This window comes from Halteromyces radiatus, assembly GCF_025201355.1.
Source record: "Halteromyces radiatus strain CBS 162.75 chromosome Unknown BX664scaffold_1, whole genome shotgun sequence".
In the NCBI taxonomy this organism is placed as follows: Eukaryota; Fungi; Mucoromycota; class Mucoromycetes; order Mucorales; family Cunninghamellaceae; genus Halteromyces; species Halteromyces radiatus.
The window spans coordinates 2,573,885-2,589,833 of NW_026251687.1; the positions used below are offsets into that span (position 1 = coordinate 2,573,885).

The window sequence follows — 15,949 nt, forward strand, 5'->3', positions numbered from 1 at the left end:
AAAAAGCACTATTAATATCCTATAGAATGAATTCGGATCAATGGACAGATTATTTGGTGGCGGATAATGAAAGATTTGGGTGGGAGAGAACCTAATCAAACTATCTATTCCCATTATTTAAAATGATTGGTATTTTAGAGAAGCCATTCCACTTTTGATTGACTTTTCAAGTGGAACAAATTGGAAGAAAGTATAATTTTTTTTCCCGTACAGGGAATAAACTTTGATTGTTGTTTTCTTATTCATGATCATCATATTATTGTTATGATAATTATTATTACTATAAGAGCACATGATAGTGAATTTATCGCATAAAAGGGAATAATAATTTGCTAACAATCAAAAAAAAAAAGTGATTATTCATGGATTTTAACTTGGTAGATGGTAAATAAGCTTAGTTTCTCTCGGTGAAATGATGACAATGTAGTACTAAAGAGTTGAAAAGTATAACGTGATTCTCTCAAGATTACCAAAGACAAAAAAAAAAATAAAAAAAAAGATCATTGTTATTGCAAGTAAATTAGATTTAAAAAGAGATTCCTTTAAGATATACTTTTGTATCACCATTGATTATTATTATATTTATTATCTCAGACCAGGGCTTAAAAACCCCACAACCATAGATTGTCCCCACCTTTACCAGCGGAGTGAATAGAAAAGATATTTAGTTTTTATATAAAGATACATATTAAAAATAAAATATTCAAGTTGACTCCTTAAAATAATGAACTAAAGAGATGAATTAGATCAATCTCTTTTAAAAAAAAAAAAAAAGATCATGGAAAGGTTTATAAAATAGATGTTTATTTCCTTTTAAGCTCCACGTGGCAGACCAATCATCTTGTCATGATAAGCAAGAAGGGAAGTGAGAAATAAAAAAAAAAAAGTGGCATGTGATCTAAGGCTATTGGGATGGGTTCAGTTTTTAAGTATAAATCTATCAAAAAAAGTAATGTCTTGGGCCAATCAGCATCAACCAATCAAAATTTAGCAGCTTACCGATAGTATATAAAGAGGGAGTGAAACCAAAAAAAATTCTGCTTTTTTTTTTCCTTTTTTTCTTTTCCTTTTTCTTGACATCATTTTTTTTTTTTTTTTTTATTTTTCATCACCGCAAATTATGCTCACACCCATGAATGATCAAAAGTAAGTTACCATCTATGTTTTTTTTTTTTTTTAATTTGACATTGATTACCTTTTCTGAATATCTAGTCAGGGTACAGAACGACTTGTTTTACCACCAATCAGTACACTTGAAGAATATATCCCCAAACGTAACAGTATCACTATGTTATCACCACCATGTAGTTTTACACCATCATCTACATCATCATCATCTTTCTCGTCTGGTCATAGTCCTGTTTTGTTTCATCATCCACCTTCACCACCTCGTACTGCTTTTGAAAAAATGGATTCACCTCTTTATCCTTATAGCAACAACACGGACAATAGTAATAAAAACACCAATTTACGAACAGTATCATCAGATATAGATCAAGTAGTACAACATGCCCATGGTTTATATGATAACATGGTTCATTATAAGCCTTATTTATTATCTTCTGATTCAAACCCGCAGCATGATGATGAATTACGACCTTGGATGGATGAAATGATTGGCAAAGCAAATCAAGTTTTAAATGCTCTTTTACGAATACGCAAACAACAAATGGCGGTCACTCCTACAACTTCTCTTCAATCAGATCAACATGAACATTCTTTTTCTCATCATCCATCTTTTTCCTCCAATTCATCTAATACTTCTATATCATCACCTCAATCATCACCTCAATCATCATCAGCAAAAACTTCATCACAAATCACAATCACAAAAAGAGATTGGCCAAAATCTCATTATCAACCTATGTCAAATCATTCAGTTACTAGTATACCATCAAGACAAAGAAAAAGAGGCGTAAGTAAAATAGGAAATAGGGAGAAAGAGAGGGGGGGTTCTCTTTTTATTGGGGGGGAGAGGGGCAATAAAAACCTTACTGATCGTTTTATTTTTTTTTATTTTGTTTAGAAACGTTCGACTTTTCAAGGTAGATGTCATTCATGTAATATATCAGAAACACCAGAATGGCGTCGGGGACCTGATGGAGCAAGAACTCTTTGCAATGCTTGTGGTTTACGTAAGTTGAACTTTTTTTTTCTTTCCTTTCACACACTCAAAACACATTTATATATATCTCGTAAGCTTAACCTTTTTTTTTCTATAGATTATGCTAAATTGGCAAGAAAGAAGGCTGCTGCTGCTGCCAATACTGTCACTGGTTCGCCTCCTTCATCTTTAAACAACAACAATGCCGCCTCCATATGAAACATCATAGTGCTCTTTTCCAAACAGTCAACCTTATTTTTTTTATAGTTTATCGTTTTATCCCTCCCCCCATTCCTTTCCTTTGTATTCTTTTTTTTTTTTTTTTATGATGATGATGTCGATATTGATGATATTTGTTTTTTTTTTTTTTGCGTCCCCTCCCCTATCCTTCTGATTTTACCAGATCTCTTTTTATGTTTATATCCTATCATACCATGATTTCCTATTTTGTATCTATAGCCGCATTCACTCATTCTTTACTAACCATTAAAATGATCAATAAATAACCATTTATATATACATTTATTTATGATATTTTTTTTGTCTTATTGATGATCATCGTTACAATGAATATGATTCTTATTATTAGAAATGGGGGATCTCTCTTTTTTTTTTTTTGTCAAGTTTTGGCATTTTGTTCCTGATAAGGGTTTAGTCGTTACTTTATTCAGTAATCATGACCCAGAAAGTCATCTCCGCCCCTTTCCCTTTTCTTTATGATACGTATTTTGGAATATATAGTATTCTTGAAACTTTAAAACAAAGAATCCGGTTTTTGTTGTTTATTCTCTATGTAAGATACGTATAGGGATGATGTTTGTCGTACCATCAAGAGAAAAAGAAAAAAGCTTAATCGAGATAAAAATAAAAAAAAAAGAACTCGATTCTCTTTGTTCATATCATATCTTAGCAAAAAAAAAAAAGATGATTGAAGATAGATGATGACCGCCCCTTTTCCCCTCCTTCATCCATGTTCAATCTAATACATCACTCTTTTTTCTTTTTTTAATCAAAAACATTGTGAGAAATAGTTCTTTGACTAAAGTGATTCATGATAAAAAAAAAATGTAGATCATTTCCAGATCGTGCTTTCTTTTTCGGATAGGGAAAACCTTGTTAGATATCACCCGATGAGAGATTACCTTGATTGGTTGATCATCACCCCTCTCCGCTTTGTCTGACCTATCAATCACTAGGTAGGTTTAGTCTAAGCTATAGAATCGATTTTTATTTATATTTTCCAGTCATAACGTACGTTCTTAATCATATAGAGTCCAGTGTCAGATATCTAGTGGTATATCATCTATCACTTCTTATCCCATCCATTAAGCATCATCTCATCCATCAGATTCTTATGCATTATCAATACATCTCATCTCATACATAAAACACAACAGTACACTTGATCAAAAATATCTTGGTAAATGATATTATGCGTAGCTATAGGTGATACCTTGTGAAAACGAGGCTTATGCAGGGAGTAAAGCCACAAAAAAAAATAATGAATAGAGTTAGACCGATATATCCTGATGATGTCTTCTTTTTTTAAAAAAAGAAAAAAAAAGAAAAGAAAAGAAAAGAAAAAAGATCTCATAGAGTAATTCTGATTGTCAAAAGATTTTCCATCTCTTCTTCCATCTATCTTGTAAAAAAAAAAAAAAAAAAAAAAGATCATCTCGGGTCTAAAAAGAAAAACCGAAAGTGATTGCTATGATCAAGAAGTTACACGAAAACGATCAATAGAAAAAAAAAGGGTTCCTTTTTTCGTTCAAGTATTTCCAAATAAAGACACTCGTCTGATTTTTTTTTTAAAAAAAAAAAAAGAGGTAAGGTTAAAATTGTTTGGCCGTAGATAAGCAATGTCCGCTTTCCGAGTTTAAGGAAATAATGATTGTCAAGATGATATATATATATATTTTTTTTTGGAAATCATCTTCATTTGACATTAGAAACAAAATAATATATCATATCACTCATTTACCCACACTTTAGGCATTAGGACAGTCATTTCTCATACAAGAATTAAAACTAAATCTAATAAACTCATTTTATTGTAAGTACATAATTATCTAAATATTATATCAGGAGGGGGTATAAAAAGACTAATCTAACTAAAGTTATCTATCCATATCATAGTCCAACTTTGACTTCAATGATTCATATAATGAAGCATGGCAGATCGTAACGTAGCCTCAGCCTTTGCATCCGCCACCAATTGTTTCCCTTTTATCAATGTCTTGTTCTTTCCAATTTGTGAAGTGACAGAAGGATGAGTAATTCGCCGGCGATCTGTTCGAGGATGTCCAATCCCAAGTCGATCATGTTTGTAAATGGTCGTTACTGGATACGGTTGTCCTTGATTTGTTTTACCCAATCCTTGTCCCTGTCGCCAGCCTTGTTTCTCCATTAGTTGTAGTGCCCGTGTTTGTCCATGTTCCAGTTGTAGTCGGGTCAATGTTGCTCCTTTGGTAGACGGTGAGATGGATTGTGATGGTGGTGAGCTTTGTATACTGACAAGATGAGCTGTGCCACTGAAATGTTTTGGATCCCGTACTTCCATATCACAGCTTTCACAATATATCGTCTTCATTCGCCTATCCTTTTTTACTTTTTCTTCAATCGATTGCTTTTGTGTCTGGATGGCTGCTGCGGTAGTCGTTGGTGTAATTATAGATTGATAAATATTGGCTACTTGAGCTCCTAATCTTCCATCTTGTTCCTGTGATAATAATGTTTCTTCTTCTTCCTGATCTTGTTTCTTAAAAGTACCTTTTACGAACGTCACAGGTTTCATGAGTAAATCATTTGGAGAAAAGAAATAAAAAAAAAAAAATACGAAAGAAGTTTGAAAAATTAAAAAAAAAAATGGTTGGTGGCGGTATTTCAACTTTGTACCAATGATTTCATTTCGAAATGCTAAGGCATACTACTTATTGATACATTATCAGTCATCAAAAGCAATTATAATCATCATAAGAAACCATCATCATGATCCTATTTTTTTTTAAAAAAAATGATGATACCGTTATTACAAGATAGGAATAAATGCAACAAATTAGTTTTATTTATCAATGAACCAAGAGAAAAAGAAGAGTGACTAAAAACAAGCAAAAAGGAGTATGGACTGTACTAGAAGCACCATTGATCGAAGCTTCATCCGGTTTGGGTCGATGATGATGATGATGTATCTTCTTGGAAGGGCTCTTATTTGAGACTTTATTATCATGTTCTTCTTGACCGTTTTCCTCCCCTTCCTCCTTTGATTTGGTGGTACTTGCGCCAATAATGGTAGGATCTTCTTTTGATTTCGCTTTGGCTTTGAAAGGTTCACTGAGATTGATGGGTACATTCCATACTTCGGATGGTCGTGCCTTGGAACCCATGACGGCTTCAGGTTCTGCATTCGGTTCAGTACATGCTGTTGCTGTTAATTGAGTTTGTTCTAAATCATCCAGAAATGAAAAAAAAAATCAAGTCTTTCTCTTTTTTTATTTTTTTTTTTAAAAAAAAAAGAAACCTTACGGGAGACATCCGTGTCTTCTGGACATTCTGCATAACATGCTAACATCTGCTTTTGTACTGAACATTGACATAAGTTGGGTGATTCTTGTTTATTACATATGGCATCTGCTCTGGAAGCTGTTTCCTTACACAAATCAAATCTAAAAAAAAAAAAAGAAAAACAATGAGAAAAACATCAGCACTTTTCTTTATATCGATATATATAGAGGCACTTGCAATGGATTGTTATCACATGCTATGGTCGAGATGACAAATAATGATAACGAGATCAATGAAAGAGCGATTTTCATATGTATGTAATGTACTTGACGCACAAAACAAAAAGGAAAAGAAAAAAAAAGAAAAGGTTAAAGAATAAAAAAAAAAAAAGACTCATTTACTCGGAAAGTTTTTGTTTGTACCTCTTGTCATCTTCAAAGATCAATTCATTTTACCGTTTCCTTTTGAATCCGCCTGTCTTTTTCACATCACAATCAACAAATAATCCTTTCATTCATATAAAGTCCTTTTTTTTCCTCTTCTATTTATCCTTCGTATCATGATCCAAACAAAAACAAAAAAGAGAGTCAACTGTAGGAATACAAAAGAAAAGAAACAAGTCTATGTCATTTTTATCTAATATATTGAGAATGATGATAATACTAATAAAAACAAAATGGAAAGGGTGCATATAACTAATAGAATAGGGGGAAAGAGCACAAGTTTGTCCAAAAAGTTTCAACCAAACAGGATCTAACCAATGATGAGCTTGTCATCACTGAAGGAATATTCTAAAAGAAAGAAAGAGAAAATACAAAGTTAGAAAAAAAAATCATTCAAACATTATTCAAATAAAACTTTACCAGGGATTTCAAGATTAAGAGGAGCAGGACCTTTACGGATACGACCAGAAATATCATAGTGAGAACCGTGACAAGGACAATACCAACCTCCAAAATCACCAGCTTCACCAATAGGAACACAACCCCTAATCAAAAAAAAAAAATCAGTAATCAAAATATATATTAACTTGAGCACTATATACTTACAAGTGAGTACAGACACCAAGCATGACCAACCATTCAGGTTTCTTGACTCGTTCAGCATCTTGTTGTGGATCACGTAATTCTTGAACATTGACTTGATTGGCTTCGGCGATTTCATCTTGAGTACGATGACGAATAAACACAGGCTTACCACGCCACTTGATGGTGACATTCTTACCTTCTGGAATGGAAGCAAGATCAACTTCAGCCTTAGCCAAAGCAAGAACATCAGCAGAAGCAGACATGTTGGCCAAGAAATCAGACACAGTAGCTTGAGCACCAGCAGCAGATACCAAAGCAGTGGTACCAACCATCATGTAGGCAAAAGAACGACTAGCATCGGCACTACTGTTTTGTTTCTTATAATGGGAAAAGTCAGGGACATTGGTGGTATGTTGATAACGACGTTGTTCTTCATCCTTGGAGAACATGGGCATATGTGTCAAACTAACAAGGTTGCTTTTGTTGTTGGTAATACGAGTGGTGCGAGCCAAAGTGTTGGTGAATGTACGAGACAACATGATATTTCTTTTTTTTTTTTTGGATATAATGAAAAAAAAAGAGTGGGGAGGGATAAAGTCGAAAAAGAAAAGAAAAGAAAAAAAAAAAAAAAAAGTAATTCAATTCATATTTTTTTTCCCCCACTACCAAAATCTCAGGCCCCCCGCTCGCACTTTTCCTCTTCTTTTTTTTTTTTTTGTTTTGATCAAAAAAAAAAATGGACCCAATTTTTCAAGTCACGGGCGGATCTGGGATAGGACATGTACTCATCCTCTACGCTTGCTTTGAGAACATGCATGAATCACTGAATTCAAACATACATTAGTTAATATTCAAAACATAAAAATCCCCACGTAACCACTTACAATTATAATATATTGATGATCATCATTTTGTGTTCTTATCAGTCTATAGAGAAAAAAAAGGGGATGCTGACTTTGAAATAGGATACCTTTTCTTTTCTTTTTTTTTTTTTAATATTCCTTTGAACAAATTTTCTCTTTCTTTTTTCACATTATATGCTTTATCCATCTTGTTAAACTATGAGTCATTGTCACGACGAACATTGCGACCATGATCATGAAGATATTCCTGGCTCTGGTGACCAATTCTCCTTGTATTCTCGTATTGACCTAGATAATGTACGATGTTTGAATGAACTTGAACCTAATAGTGGGAAACGCATTATCCGACCTTGGCACGACCGTTTAACAAATACAGAGGTAAGATAACTTTTTGTATTAGAAATAACCAGAAAGAAAAAAGATTATATAACTTTGTTTTATTTGATAACTTTGGTGGTAGTACTTGGAAAGTGATGCTGATGAACAATTACTTGTTTATGTTCCGTAAGTAAAAGGTTCTGTATTGAAAAGTTATCTATAATCATTTTTCCTCTTGGAATAGATTCACGGGAAGTATCAAACTACGTACGATTTGTCTTCATACTGATCGCGGTGATCAAGCGCCAGCTACCATGAAGGTGTAAGTCTTTTTAAATATATATATATAGATGGATAGTACTGATCACTATCAAAATAAATAAATAGGTTCATCAACCGTGATGATATGGATTTTGACGCCGCAGAATCTTATATACCAACGCAGACATGGGAATTAATTCGACAACATGATGATGTGGCAGAATATGGAACAAGGTAACAAAAAAAAAAGTGGTTAGCGTTATTAATCATTGGATTAAATCACAACTTTTCTTCATCTAGAGTGGCCAAGTTTACCAATGTACGGAATCTAACATTATTCTTCCCTGATAATTTCGGTGGTGACACAACTGTGATTCGATATCTAGGATTCAAAGGAGAATGGACTGAGGTAAGAATATATCTAGTTGAAAATACGCATGATTTTTTTCTTATTTATTTATTTCTCTTTTATAGATGAAACGGGATCCGATCATCACTGGTAATAATCGAAAACAAAAAAAAAATTATGTATATGATTAACGAGACATGCTTTTTTTATAGTATATGAAGCCAATGCCAATCCAGCTGATCACAAGATACCAGGCGCTGACGATAAGATGGATCATTCAATTCAATAATGAAATAATTTGTGTAGTTATTATTATTCTCATCATCATCATTAATATACATCATTTATGATCATTTTACCCTCATTTCTTTTTTTTTTTATTTCCTGCAATTAAAAAATAAGATCAAACCCTTATTCAGTACTTCATTTTACATTGTGTCACGTTACATCCCTTTGATACTCATTTAGATCACAATCGAGGTGAAAGAATAATACACTGGGCAAAGACATTTTTTTTTTCTATATCTGACTGACAACAACAATAAAAAAAAAAGGACTATCAGAAATACTATTTTTTTTTTTAATCATCATCATGTATCACATACATATCATGATAGATATCATCAAAGTGATTAAGACGGAGATCAACAAACACGAGAATAAAAACAATCCAAGAACAAGGGAAAATTAAGACATTTTTGGGCAAAAAAAAAAAGAGACAAATTCAATTAATAAATAAGGTCACACTACATTTATGAAGCAGAGTTGGAAGCTAAAAAAAAAAATGAATGAAGGGAGGGGGATTTAAAGTAAAATAACGGCAGCCATGGCAACAGCACCCAAAGCAAAGGCAGCGGCAGGAGCAGAGGAAGTAGCAGCATTGGTAGGTTTGGAGGAAGTGGCAGCAGAGGAAGAAGAGGAAGAAGAGGAAGCACCAGCAACAGAAGCAGAGGAGGAACCAGAGGCGACAACGGGGCTAGCACTGGCAGAGACAGATGAAGAAAGAGTGGCATTACCAGAAGAAGCAGCAGCACTGGAAGGAGCAACAGAGGCACTAGCAGATCCTGAAGCACTAGCAGATCCTGAAGCACCAGCAGATCCTGAAGCACCAGCAGAGGCAGATGATTCGGCAACACAAGGTTTCTTGGTACAAACACAGTATGCCTTACCGCTGTCCAAGTTATCACAAAGCTTCAATAGTGAAATCAAGTTAGTCAATCATCTTGTTTGAACCAAAAAAAAAAAAATCTACAACTTACATGATCGCCAGCATGATGAAGACCAGGGTTCTATTTAATGATTTAAATCAAATAAAATACAAATGAGTATCAGATGAAATTAATAATAATAGATGTCCCTGGATCACATATAGTAATCCTATATATACATACCATGGCATAGAATTGATCAGGGGTCAACTTGAATTGTGCAGCAATACCATCACAAGAATCCGTAGCAGTGACTATAAAGAAAAGAATAGATGAGTATGAATTCAAATTAAAGTGAATGTTGTCAAAATATATTACCAATATGAGTTTGTAAACAACCGGCAATAGGACCGCCAGCTAAGACTTGTTGAGCTGCCATAGCAGCAACAGCAACTGAAACAAGAGTGAACTTCATGATTATATATATGTAAAAAGGATTGGAATGGGGAAGGTTATGAAAGAAAAAGAAGAAAAAGAAGAAAAGAAAATGATTTTTTTTCTTTTTTTTTTTTTTATTATTTTTGAAATTCCCCTCCCTTTTTTTCCACCCGATCGAGCAAAAAAGTACAAATAAAGTTTTATTCTTCGTACAACAGCTAGAAAAAAAAAATTTCTTGCCTGGGACGTGTTCATTCAACGTAAATGGATATTTTGCCTCTTCATTTTGTACTTGAATTGGTATAGTCTTCATTGACTACAAAAAAAAAGAAAAATAATCATCCTGTTTACCTATCCTCCTTCCTTTGGTTAACTCCCTTTTTTTTTTTTTTTGTTATCATCACATTCATTTTTATGTATTCATTCTCTACCACATCTATTCAGGAGTATCATCATGTAAATAAATGATCTATTTTAATCAGCATGAAACAAACATCTTTTTTTTTTTTTACTCTCCTTAACTCGTCATTCGTACACGCTATACAAAACACCTGTTTCATAAATATGTTTTTTATTCATGATCATCATTTGGTACTAAAAAAAAAAATACTATCAAAATATATACCATTCATGTCCAATTATCCAGTTTCCAAATCCATATATCTAGTTCATATATGCATTTAACCGTGTCTTCCATCTATCTTTGGTTCTATTGTAACAAAATAACTATCATTTGAGACTGATGCAAGGTGACCACGTGTTGTCATTTTTTTAATCAATTACCTTCTGTCACATAACAATCGTAAAAATAGACTTTTATCCACTTAATCAACCAGCCCATGGGAAACTTCATTAATAAAGTGTACTATGTCATCTCCTTTTAGTGATCAACTTTGTTATTTATCGTTGCTGTGGTTGTTACTGTTGTTGGTTTGTATCGTCATGCCGTATATAGATTTATCAAAAAATAATACAAGTTGAATGAGAGATGATGGAATATAATGTAAGAATAAGAAAAAAAAAAAGTGAAAGGAACGAAAGAAAGGGATGGGAAAAAAAAAGAAGAATTCTTTTTTTTTTCGCTTTTGGCGGTGAACAAAATAAAAATGATATTAATCCAATAACTGCATGACTGAAATGATAAAAAAAAAAAAAAAAAAAAAGAAAACTATATTTTTATTTGAGATGGTAAATAAATAAAAAAAGAAACTAAAAGATATAATTCAATCAAATAACACCATGTAATCTACGAATGAGTAATTTTTCCAATTCTACCAGAGAGAGCATAATAATACAACAAATCACCACCATCACCCAAGACCAACCATCGACAAATGTGAGTTCCAACCAACTGGAAATACCAGGACAATAAATACCCAATAGCATGAAACCCAATGACACAAAGAAAGCGATCACGAGCCAGTGATTGCCAGTAACACCCATAGTAAACATAGAAGCTTGCACTGATCTTGCTGTGAACGAGTTGGTAAGTTGCATCATGGTGATACAAGTAAATGCCAGTGATCGTGCATCTTCTAGAGAATGATGCAAGTAAAACAAGGACACACAATATCCCGCCACGGTCAAACCGGCAATAGTCAAGGATTGACAAAAGATCACCAGCCAACTGACTTTGGTCAATACACCGCGTCCAGGAGGTCTTGGTGCACGTTTCATGAGATCTGCTTCTTTGGGTTCAACACCAATCGCCATGGAAGGAGGGATATCCGAGATAATATTGGCCCATAAAATCATCATCACTGTTAAAGGAGTTTCCAGATCGGCCATTGCACAGATCAACATGAGAAAGATTTCTGCTCCATTACAACTAAGAAGATATACAATGAATTTCAAAATATTATCAAACACATGTCGGCCTTCATGAACAGCTGCTACAATTGTTGAAAAGTTGTCATCCAATAACACGAGATCCGCTGCTTGTTTGGTGATTTCTGTACCAGCCAATCCCATCGCAATACCAATATCTGCACTCTTGATCGCCGGTGCATCTAAAACATTCATTAAAAAAAAAAATGAGGATCAAAATAAAAATAAAAAAAAAAATGATGAAAACAGAAAACTCACCATTGACGCCATCACCTGTCATAGCAACCAATTCACCCCTTTTCTGTAAAGCCTTGACTATAGTAAGCTTGTTATCTGGACTGACCCTTGCAAATACATTAGGAAAAGGATCCAATTCAATCAAAGCATCTTCGGATAGTAGATCAAGTTCCCGACCTAAAATAGCTCGATTCTAGCATGATCAATATTAAAAAAAAAAAAAAAAAGGATAAATACCATGATACATACATATATAAAGTTGCCTTACCAAGCCAGGAACATTTTTCTGGAAAATACCAAGTTTTTCAGCAATGGCAGTTGCAGTATCCACATGATCACCAGTAATCATCATTACTCTAATTCCAGCTTGTTGACAGACTGCCACAGCTTCCTTGACACCAGCTTTTGGGGGATCCATCAAACCAATCAAAGAGACAAATCCAAAATCATCTTCTGCCAAAAGAGGATCATCTTTTTTTTCAGTTGTTGTGATACTAGAAGAAGAAATTTTCTTGAATGCCAAGCCAAGTACACGTAATCCTTGAGATGCCATCATGGAACTTTGATTGGACACTTGTTCCACAAAATCATCAGTCAGTGGTGTGAATTGAGGAGTATCATCATCAGAAAAGGAAGACGAAGGAATTGATAGTGTTGTTCCTGATGTCGCTGTTGTTGTTGTTGTTGATGCTGATGATCTTGATGAAGATGAGATCAAATAAGTCGAACATTTGGCCAATAATTCTTCAGGAGCACCTTTGCAAAGCACCCAGTATGTTGATGTTTCCTTTTTATCATGTTGCTGTTGGGTATGATGATAAATCGTGCTCATCAGCTTGCGTTCACTATCAAAAGCACGTTCATATAATTTGGTAAATCCTTGTTGTTGCCATACAGATCTTCCTAATTTTCCCTTTTGTGATGCCACGGTGAGTGCAATTTCGGTGGGATCCCCTACAGGAAGCCATTCTTTGGTATCTTCATCCATCGTTACTGCTGAGTTGTTGCAAAGTCCAGAAATCATCAATGCATAACGTAAATGACAGGGATAAAGTTGAGGATGTTGTGTATCCATTGAATGAGGTCGTAAAGCTGCATAGTCAATTGGTCCCAATTGATTTGTTGATTGCTGTTGTTGTGTAGTACGGATCGATGATGGTGATAATAGTTGATTGCCCGACATATGGTTGTTGTTGGAAGGTCGATGTAAATGGATCATTCGTCGCCGTAATTCTGCAGGTTCTTGAATGATTTGGCCTTGATTTGGATTCAATGAAGTAGATTCTGTAAATCGATATAATGTATTATCCCCCGTCCAGAGTTCCGCTACACCCATTTTGCCTTCAGTCAATGTACCAGTCTAAAATAAAAAGATCATCGAATGATATGAGTAATTTTGTTTACCTTCCTTTTTTTTTTTTTTTTACAGTGATTGGATGATGGATGAACAAATGATTACCTTATCAGAGCAAATTACTGTTACACTTCCAAGTGATTCTACAGCCGGTAAAGTTCTAACGATACATTTGCTATTGTAATATAGATAAAAAAAAATATTAAAACCGTAAAAGTAAGTTAATAGAATGACGATAACTTACTTTGCAGCCATACGTCGTACGCCCAACGCCATAGTGACTGTAGTCACTGCCACAAGACCTTCAGGAATAACAGAAACTGCCAAACTAAGTTTGAAGAAAGAATCGGTGAATTCGATGGATGGAAATAAAGCATCCTGACTCAATTTTTTTTTTTTTTTTTTTTTTTTTTTTTTTTTTTTTTTTTTACCTGAGACCAACATTCACCATGGTTCGCACATCTTTTTTCCAGGCCACACCAATGATGACGACCAATGCACATAAGAGAATAGCAATCAGGACCAAATATTTGCCGAGCTTATCCAGTTTACGTTGTACGGGTGTTTTGGTTTTTCCTTTCGATCCGGCATGAATAGCAGAACTGATTTTTCCAATCTAATAGACAAAAAAAAAAAAATTAAAAAATGTATAGACTATGTACAACCTTTCTCATTCTTCTTTTTCTTTTTTAGGATACTTGCTTCAGTTTGAAGACCGGTTCGTACAACGATCGCCTTTGCACGACCACGTGCAACAGTGGTAGACATGAATGCATTTCCTTTACAATCACCTAATGGTATCCGCCTTGACTAGAAAAAAAAAATGAAACAAAACAATGAGTATCACATGACCAGTCTTGTCCTACCATTTACTTTTGCTTTAATAGCTTGAGTAGATTTTTGAACAGGAATGCTTTCACCAGTTAAGATTCCTTCCACCAATTCTAATTGAGCCACATGAATCAAACGTAGATCAGCGGGAACCGCGTCACCTTCTTCTAAAACTACCAAATCACCAGGAACCAATTCTTCAGAGTCAATCATTTGTTGCTCGCCATCACGAATCACTTGAGCCTTGATAATAAATAATAAACCAAAAAAAAAAAAAAAAAAAAAGAGATCACAACACATTGATAAACAAACGAATCAAAGATAAAAATTTATCATCATTTTACTTACCATCGGAACAGAGAGATTCATCAAAGCATTCAAAGTTTTGCTTGCCTTCCATTCTTGACTAAATCCAATGATTGTATTCAGTACTACAACAATCAACAAGACAGCCATACTATTGAATTCCTGTTGTCCGGCCTCAACGACGGCAGCTGCCAATAAGATCAATACAATAAAGTCAGTCAATTGAGTCCATAACATCTTGAGTGCACTTGGTTTTGGAGGATCAGGTAATTTGTTGAGACCACCATAATGTTCACGTAAAGAAGGTACCAAACTAGAAGCAATGCCGTTTTCAGGATCCGTATGAGCAAACATTCCCAAGATCTTTTCAACAGATCGGTCAAAATAAAGGCGCGGAGGCGGGGGAAGGAATAAGTTCGGGGTCGAAGAAAGAAATGAAGGTGGCATCTTGCTTTTTTGCTTTTTGGTGATTTCAGTTGCCATTGATGATTTCAATAGAGTCTCCATGTCACCTTGTTCACTTTCCTTGATTAAATCACGCCAATCACTAAGTTGTACAAATTGGGCCATCAATTGGATCATTGCTATTGCACCACGTTTCTGATCATCCGTACTGGAAGGTTGGCATCGATGATGAATCTTGAGTTGTTGACGTAGTTCATAAATATCCCTTTTTCCAACCGCTACACGGAATTCATCCACTAAAAAAAAAAAAGAAGGGGGATATTTGTCAATTGTATCATCATCCGTCATCATTATAATTCTATCATCCTTCTTCGTCATTTTGTTTTACCTTCTTCAAGGAAATCACCAAATAAAAAGAAAGCAACATCAGCAGCCGATGTGGGTCGTTTCCGTAACATATGACCTTCAGTATGCCCGGTATTCAGTAAAAGAGCTTCACAAAGTCGATTCATCAATGCACCATCAAGACGAGGATGATATCCACCTTTGATACGATAATCCATTACATAACGTAATCCTTCAAGAACTTCATCAAGAGAGATAGATTTATTTTCCTTCACATCAAATAGATCATGAACTATAATATTAACAATAAAGAAAAAGAAAAAAAAAGATAAAAGGATAATCCATCAGGTAAGTAATCAACCAATCAAAATTAACTTTTTACCATGAAGTTCAATTTGTTGTTCAATAGATAATTTTCCGTCAGCAAGAGAGGTTATATCAATAGTATTGTGATTTGTTTCAGATATAATCAGAGGTGGTTTAGACATAGTTCTGAATTTAATAAATAAAATATAAAAAAATATAGAAAAAAAAAGTGAGAAAAGAAAGAAAGAAAGATGAAGAAATAAAAAAAAAAAAAAGGGAAAAAAGAGAAGAGTTTATAAATTTTTAAAAGTCCATCCATATCAATTTA

The 15,949-nt window shown here is 34.1% G+C and overlaps 7 protein-coding genes across 7 annotated transcripts; 2 read left to right on the forward strand and 5 right to left on the reverse strand.

The window, feature by feature from the left end:
* Positions 1-1,408: 1,408 nt before the first annotated feature.
* BX664DRAFT_253450 (uncharacterized protein) lies at positions 1,409-2,323 on the forward strand (the record flags this gene model as incomplete). The annotated part of the gene is made up of 3 exons (XM_051540308.1): positions 1,409-1,675; positions 1,839-1,886; positions 2,027-2,323. The coding sequence occupies 3 exons, from the start codon at positions 1,409-1,411 to the stop codon at positions 2,321-2,323; spliced, it is 612 nt and encodes a 203-aa protein (XP_051405028.1).
* A 977-nt stretch (positions 2,324-3,300) lies between these two features.
* Positions 3,301-3,758, reverse strand: BX664DRAFT_321278 (uncharacterized protein; the record flags this gene model as incomplete). The annotated part of the gene is made up of 1 exon (XM_051543273.1): positions 3,301-3,758. A coding segment is annotated over exon 1 (217 nt), but the record flags the coding sequence as incomplete, so codon positions are not given.
* A 316-nt stretch (positions 3,759-4,074) lies between these two features.
* On the reverse strand, positions 4,075-4,933 carry BX664DRAFT_321279 (uncharacterized protein). The gene has a single exon (XM_051543274.1). The coding sequence runs from the start codon at positions 4,896-4,898 to the stop codon at positions 4,254-4,256; it is 645 nt and encodes a 214-aa protein (XP_051405030.1). The 5' UTR covers positions 4,899-4,933; the 3' UTR covers positions 4,075-4,253.
* Positions 4,934-6,205: 1,272 nt separating this feature from the next.
* Positions 6,206-7,230, reverse strand: BX664DRAFT_377352 (Rieske Fe-S protein). Its single transcript, XM_051548767.1, has 3 exons — positions 6,655-7,230; positions 6,469-6,593; positions 6,206-6,396 (listed from the first exon to the last, which is right to left on the reverse strand). The coding sequence occupies exons 1-3, from the start codon at positions 7,170-7,172 to the stop codon at positions 6,359-6,361; spliced, it is 681 nt and encodes a 226-aa protein (XP_051405031.1). The 5' UTR covers positions 7,173-7,230; the 3' UTR covers positions 6,206-6,358.
* Positions 7,231-7,603: 373 nt separating this feature from the next.
* On the forward strand, positions 7,604-8,987 carry BX664DRAFT_321285 (galactose-binding domain-like protein). Its single transcript, XM_051543275.1, has 7 exons — positions 7,604-7,874; positions 7,957-8,000; positions 8,059-8,136; positions 8,202-8,309; positions 8,376-8,484; positions 8,550-8,574; positions 8,637-8,987. Exons 1-7 carry the CDS (start codon positions 7,695-7,697, stop codon positions 8,711-8,713), a joined length of 621 nt encoding a protein of 206 aa, XP_051405032.1. The 5' UTR covers positions 7,604-7,694; the 3' UTR covers positions 8,714-8,987.
* A 42-nt stretch (positions 8,988-9,029) lies between these two features.
* BX664DRAFT_21296 (uncharacterized protein) lies at positions 9,030-10,116 on the reverse strand. Its single transcript, XM_051540156.1, has 5 exons — positions 9,951-10,116; positions 9,816-9,886; positions 9,684-9,713; positions 9,534-9,615; positions 9,030-9,273 (listed from the first exon to the last, which is right to left on the reverse strand). Exons 1-5 carry the CDS (start codon positions 10,045-10,047, stop codon positions 9,197-9,199), a joined length of 357 nt encoding a protein of 118 aa, XP_051405033.1. The 5' UTR covers positions 10,048-10,116; the 3' UTR covers positions 9,030-9,196.
* Positions 10,117-11,237: 1,121 nt separating this feature from the next.
* BX664DRAFT_363403 (uncharacterized protein) lies at positions 11,238-15,533 on the reverse strand (the record flags this gene model as incomplete). Its single annotated transcript, XM_051548376.1, has 10 exons — positions 11,238-12,019; positions 12,096-12,267; positions 12,343-13,434; positions 13,534-13,603; positions 13,673-13,756; positions 13,860-14,044; positions 14,131-14,238; positions 14,302-14,502; positions 14,608-15,266; positions 15,359-15,533. The coding sequence occupies 10 exons, from the start codon at positions 15,531-15,533 to the stop codon at positions 11,238-11,240; spliced, it is 3,528 nt and encodes a 1,175-aa protein (XP_051405034.1).
* Positions 15,534-15,949: the final 416 nt, after the last annotated feature.

Excerpts from the sequence above, each read along its gene's own strand:
- BX664DRAFT_321279 (XM_051543274.1), bottom strand. The coding sequence starts at position 4,898 with ATGAAACCTGTGACGTTCGTAAAAGGTACTTTTAAGAAACAAGATCAG.
- BX664DRAFT_377352 (XM_051548767.1), bottom strand. The coding sequence starts at position 7,172 with ATGTTGTCTCGTACATTCACCAACACTTTGGCTCGCACCACTCGTATT. Across the intron at positions 6,594-6,654 it reads CTTGGTGTCTGTACTCACTT|GGGTTGTGTTCCTATTGGTG; the intron begins GTAAGTATATAG and ends TTTTTTGATTAG. Across the intron at positions 6,397-6,468 it reads TCTTAATCTTGAAATCCCTG|AATATTCCTTCAGTGATGAC; the intron begins GTAAAGTTTTAT and ends TCTTTCTTTTAG.
- BX664DRAFT_321285 (XM_051543275.1), top strand. The coding sequence starts at position 7,695 with ATGAGTCATTGTCACGACGAACATTGCGACCATGATCATGAAGATATT. Across the intron at positions 7,875-7,956 it reads ACCGTTTAACAAATACAGAG|TACTTGGAAAGTGATGCTGA; the intron begins GTAAGATAACTT and ends CTTTGGTGGTAG. Across the intron at positions 8,137-8,201 it reads GCGCCAGCTACCATGAAGGT|GTTCATCAACCGTGATGATA; the intron begins GTAAGTCTTTTT and ends ATAAATAAATAG.
- BX664DRAFT_21296 (XM_051540156.1), bottom strand. The coding sequence starts at position 10,047 with ATGAAGTTCACTCTTGTTTCAGTTGCTGTTGCTGCTATGGCAGCTCAA. Across the intron at positions 9,887-9,950 it reads TTGTTTACAAACTCATATTG|TCACTGCTACGGATTCTTGT; the intron begins GTAATATATTTT and ends TTTTCTTTATAG. Across the intron at positions 9,714-9,815 it reads CTGATCAATTCTATGCCATG|AACCCTGGTCTTCATCATGC; the intron begins GTATGTATATAT and ends ATCATTAAATAG.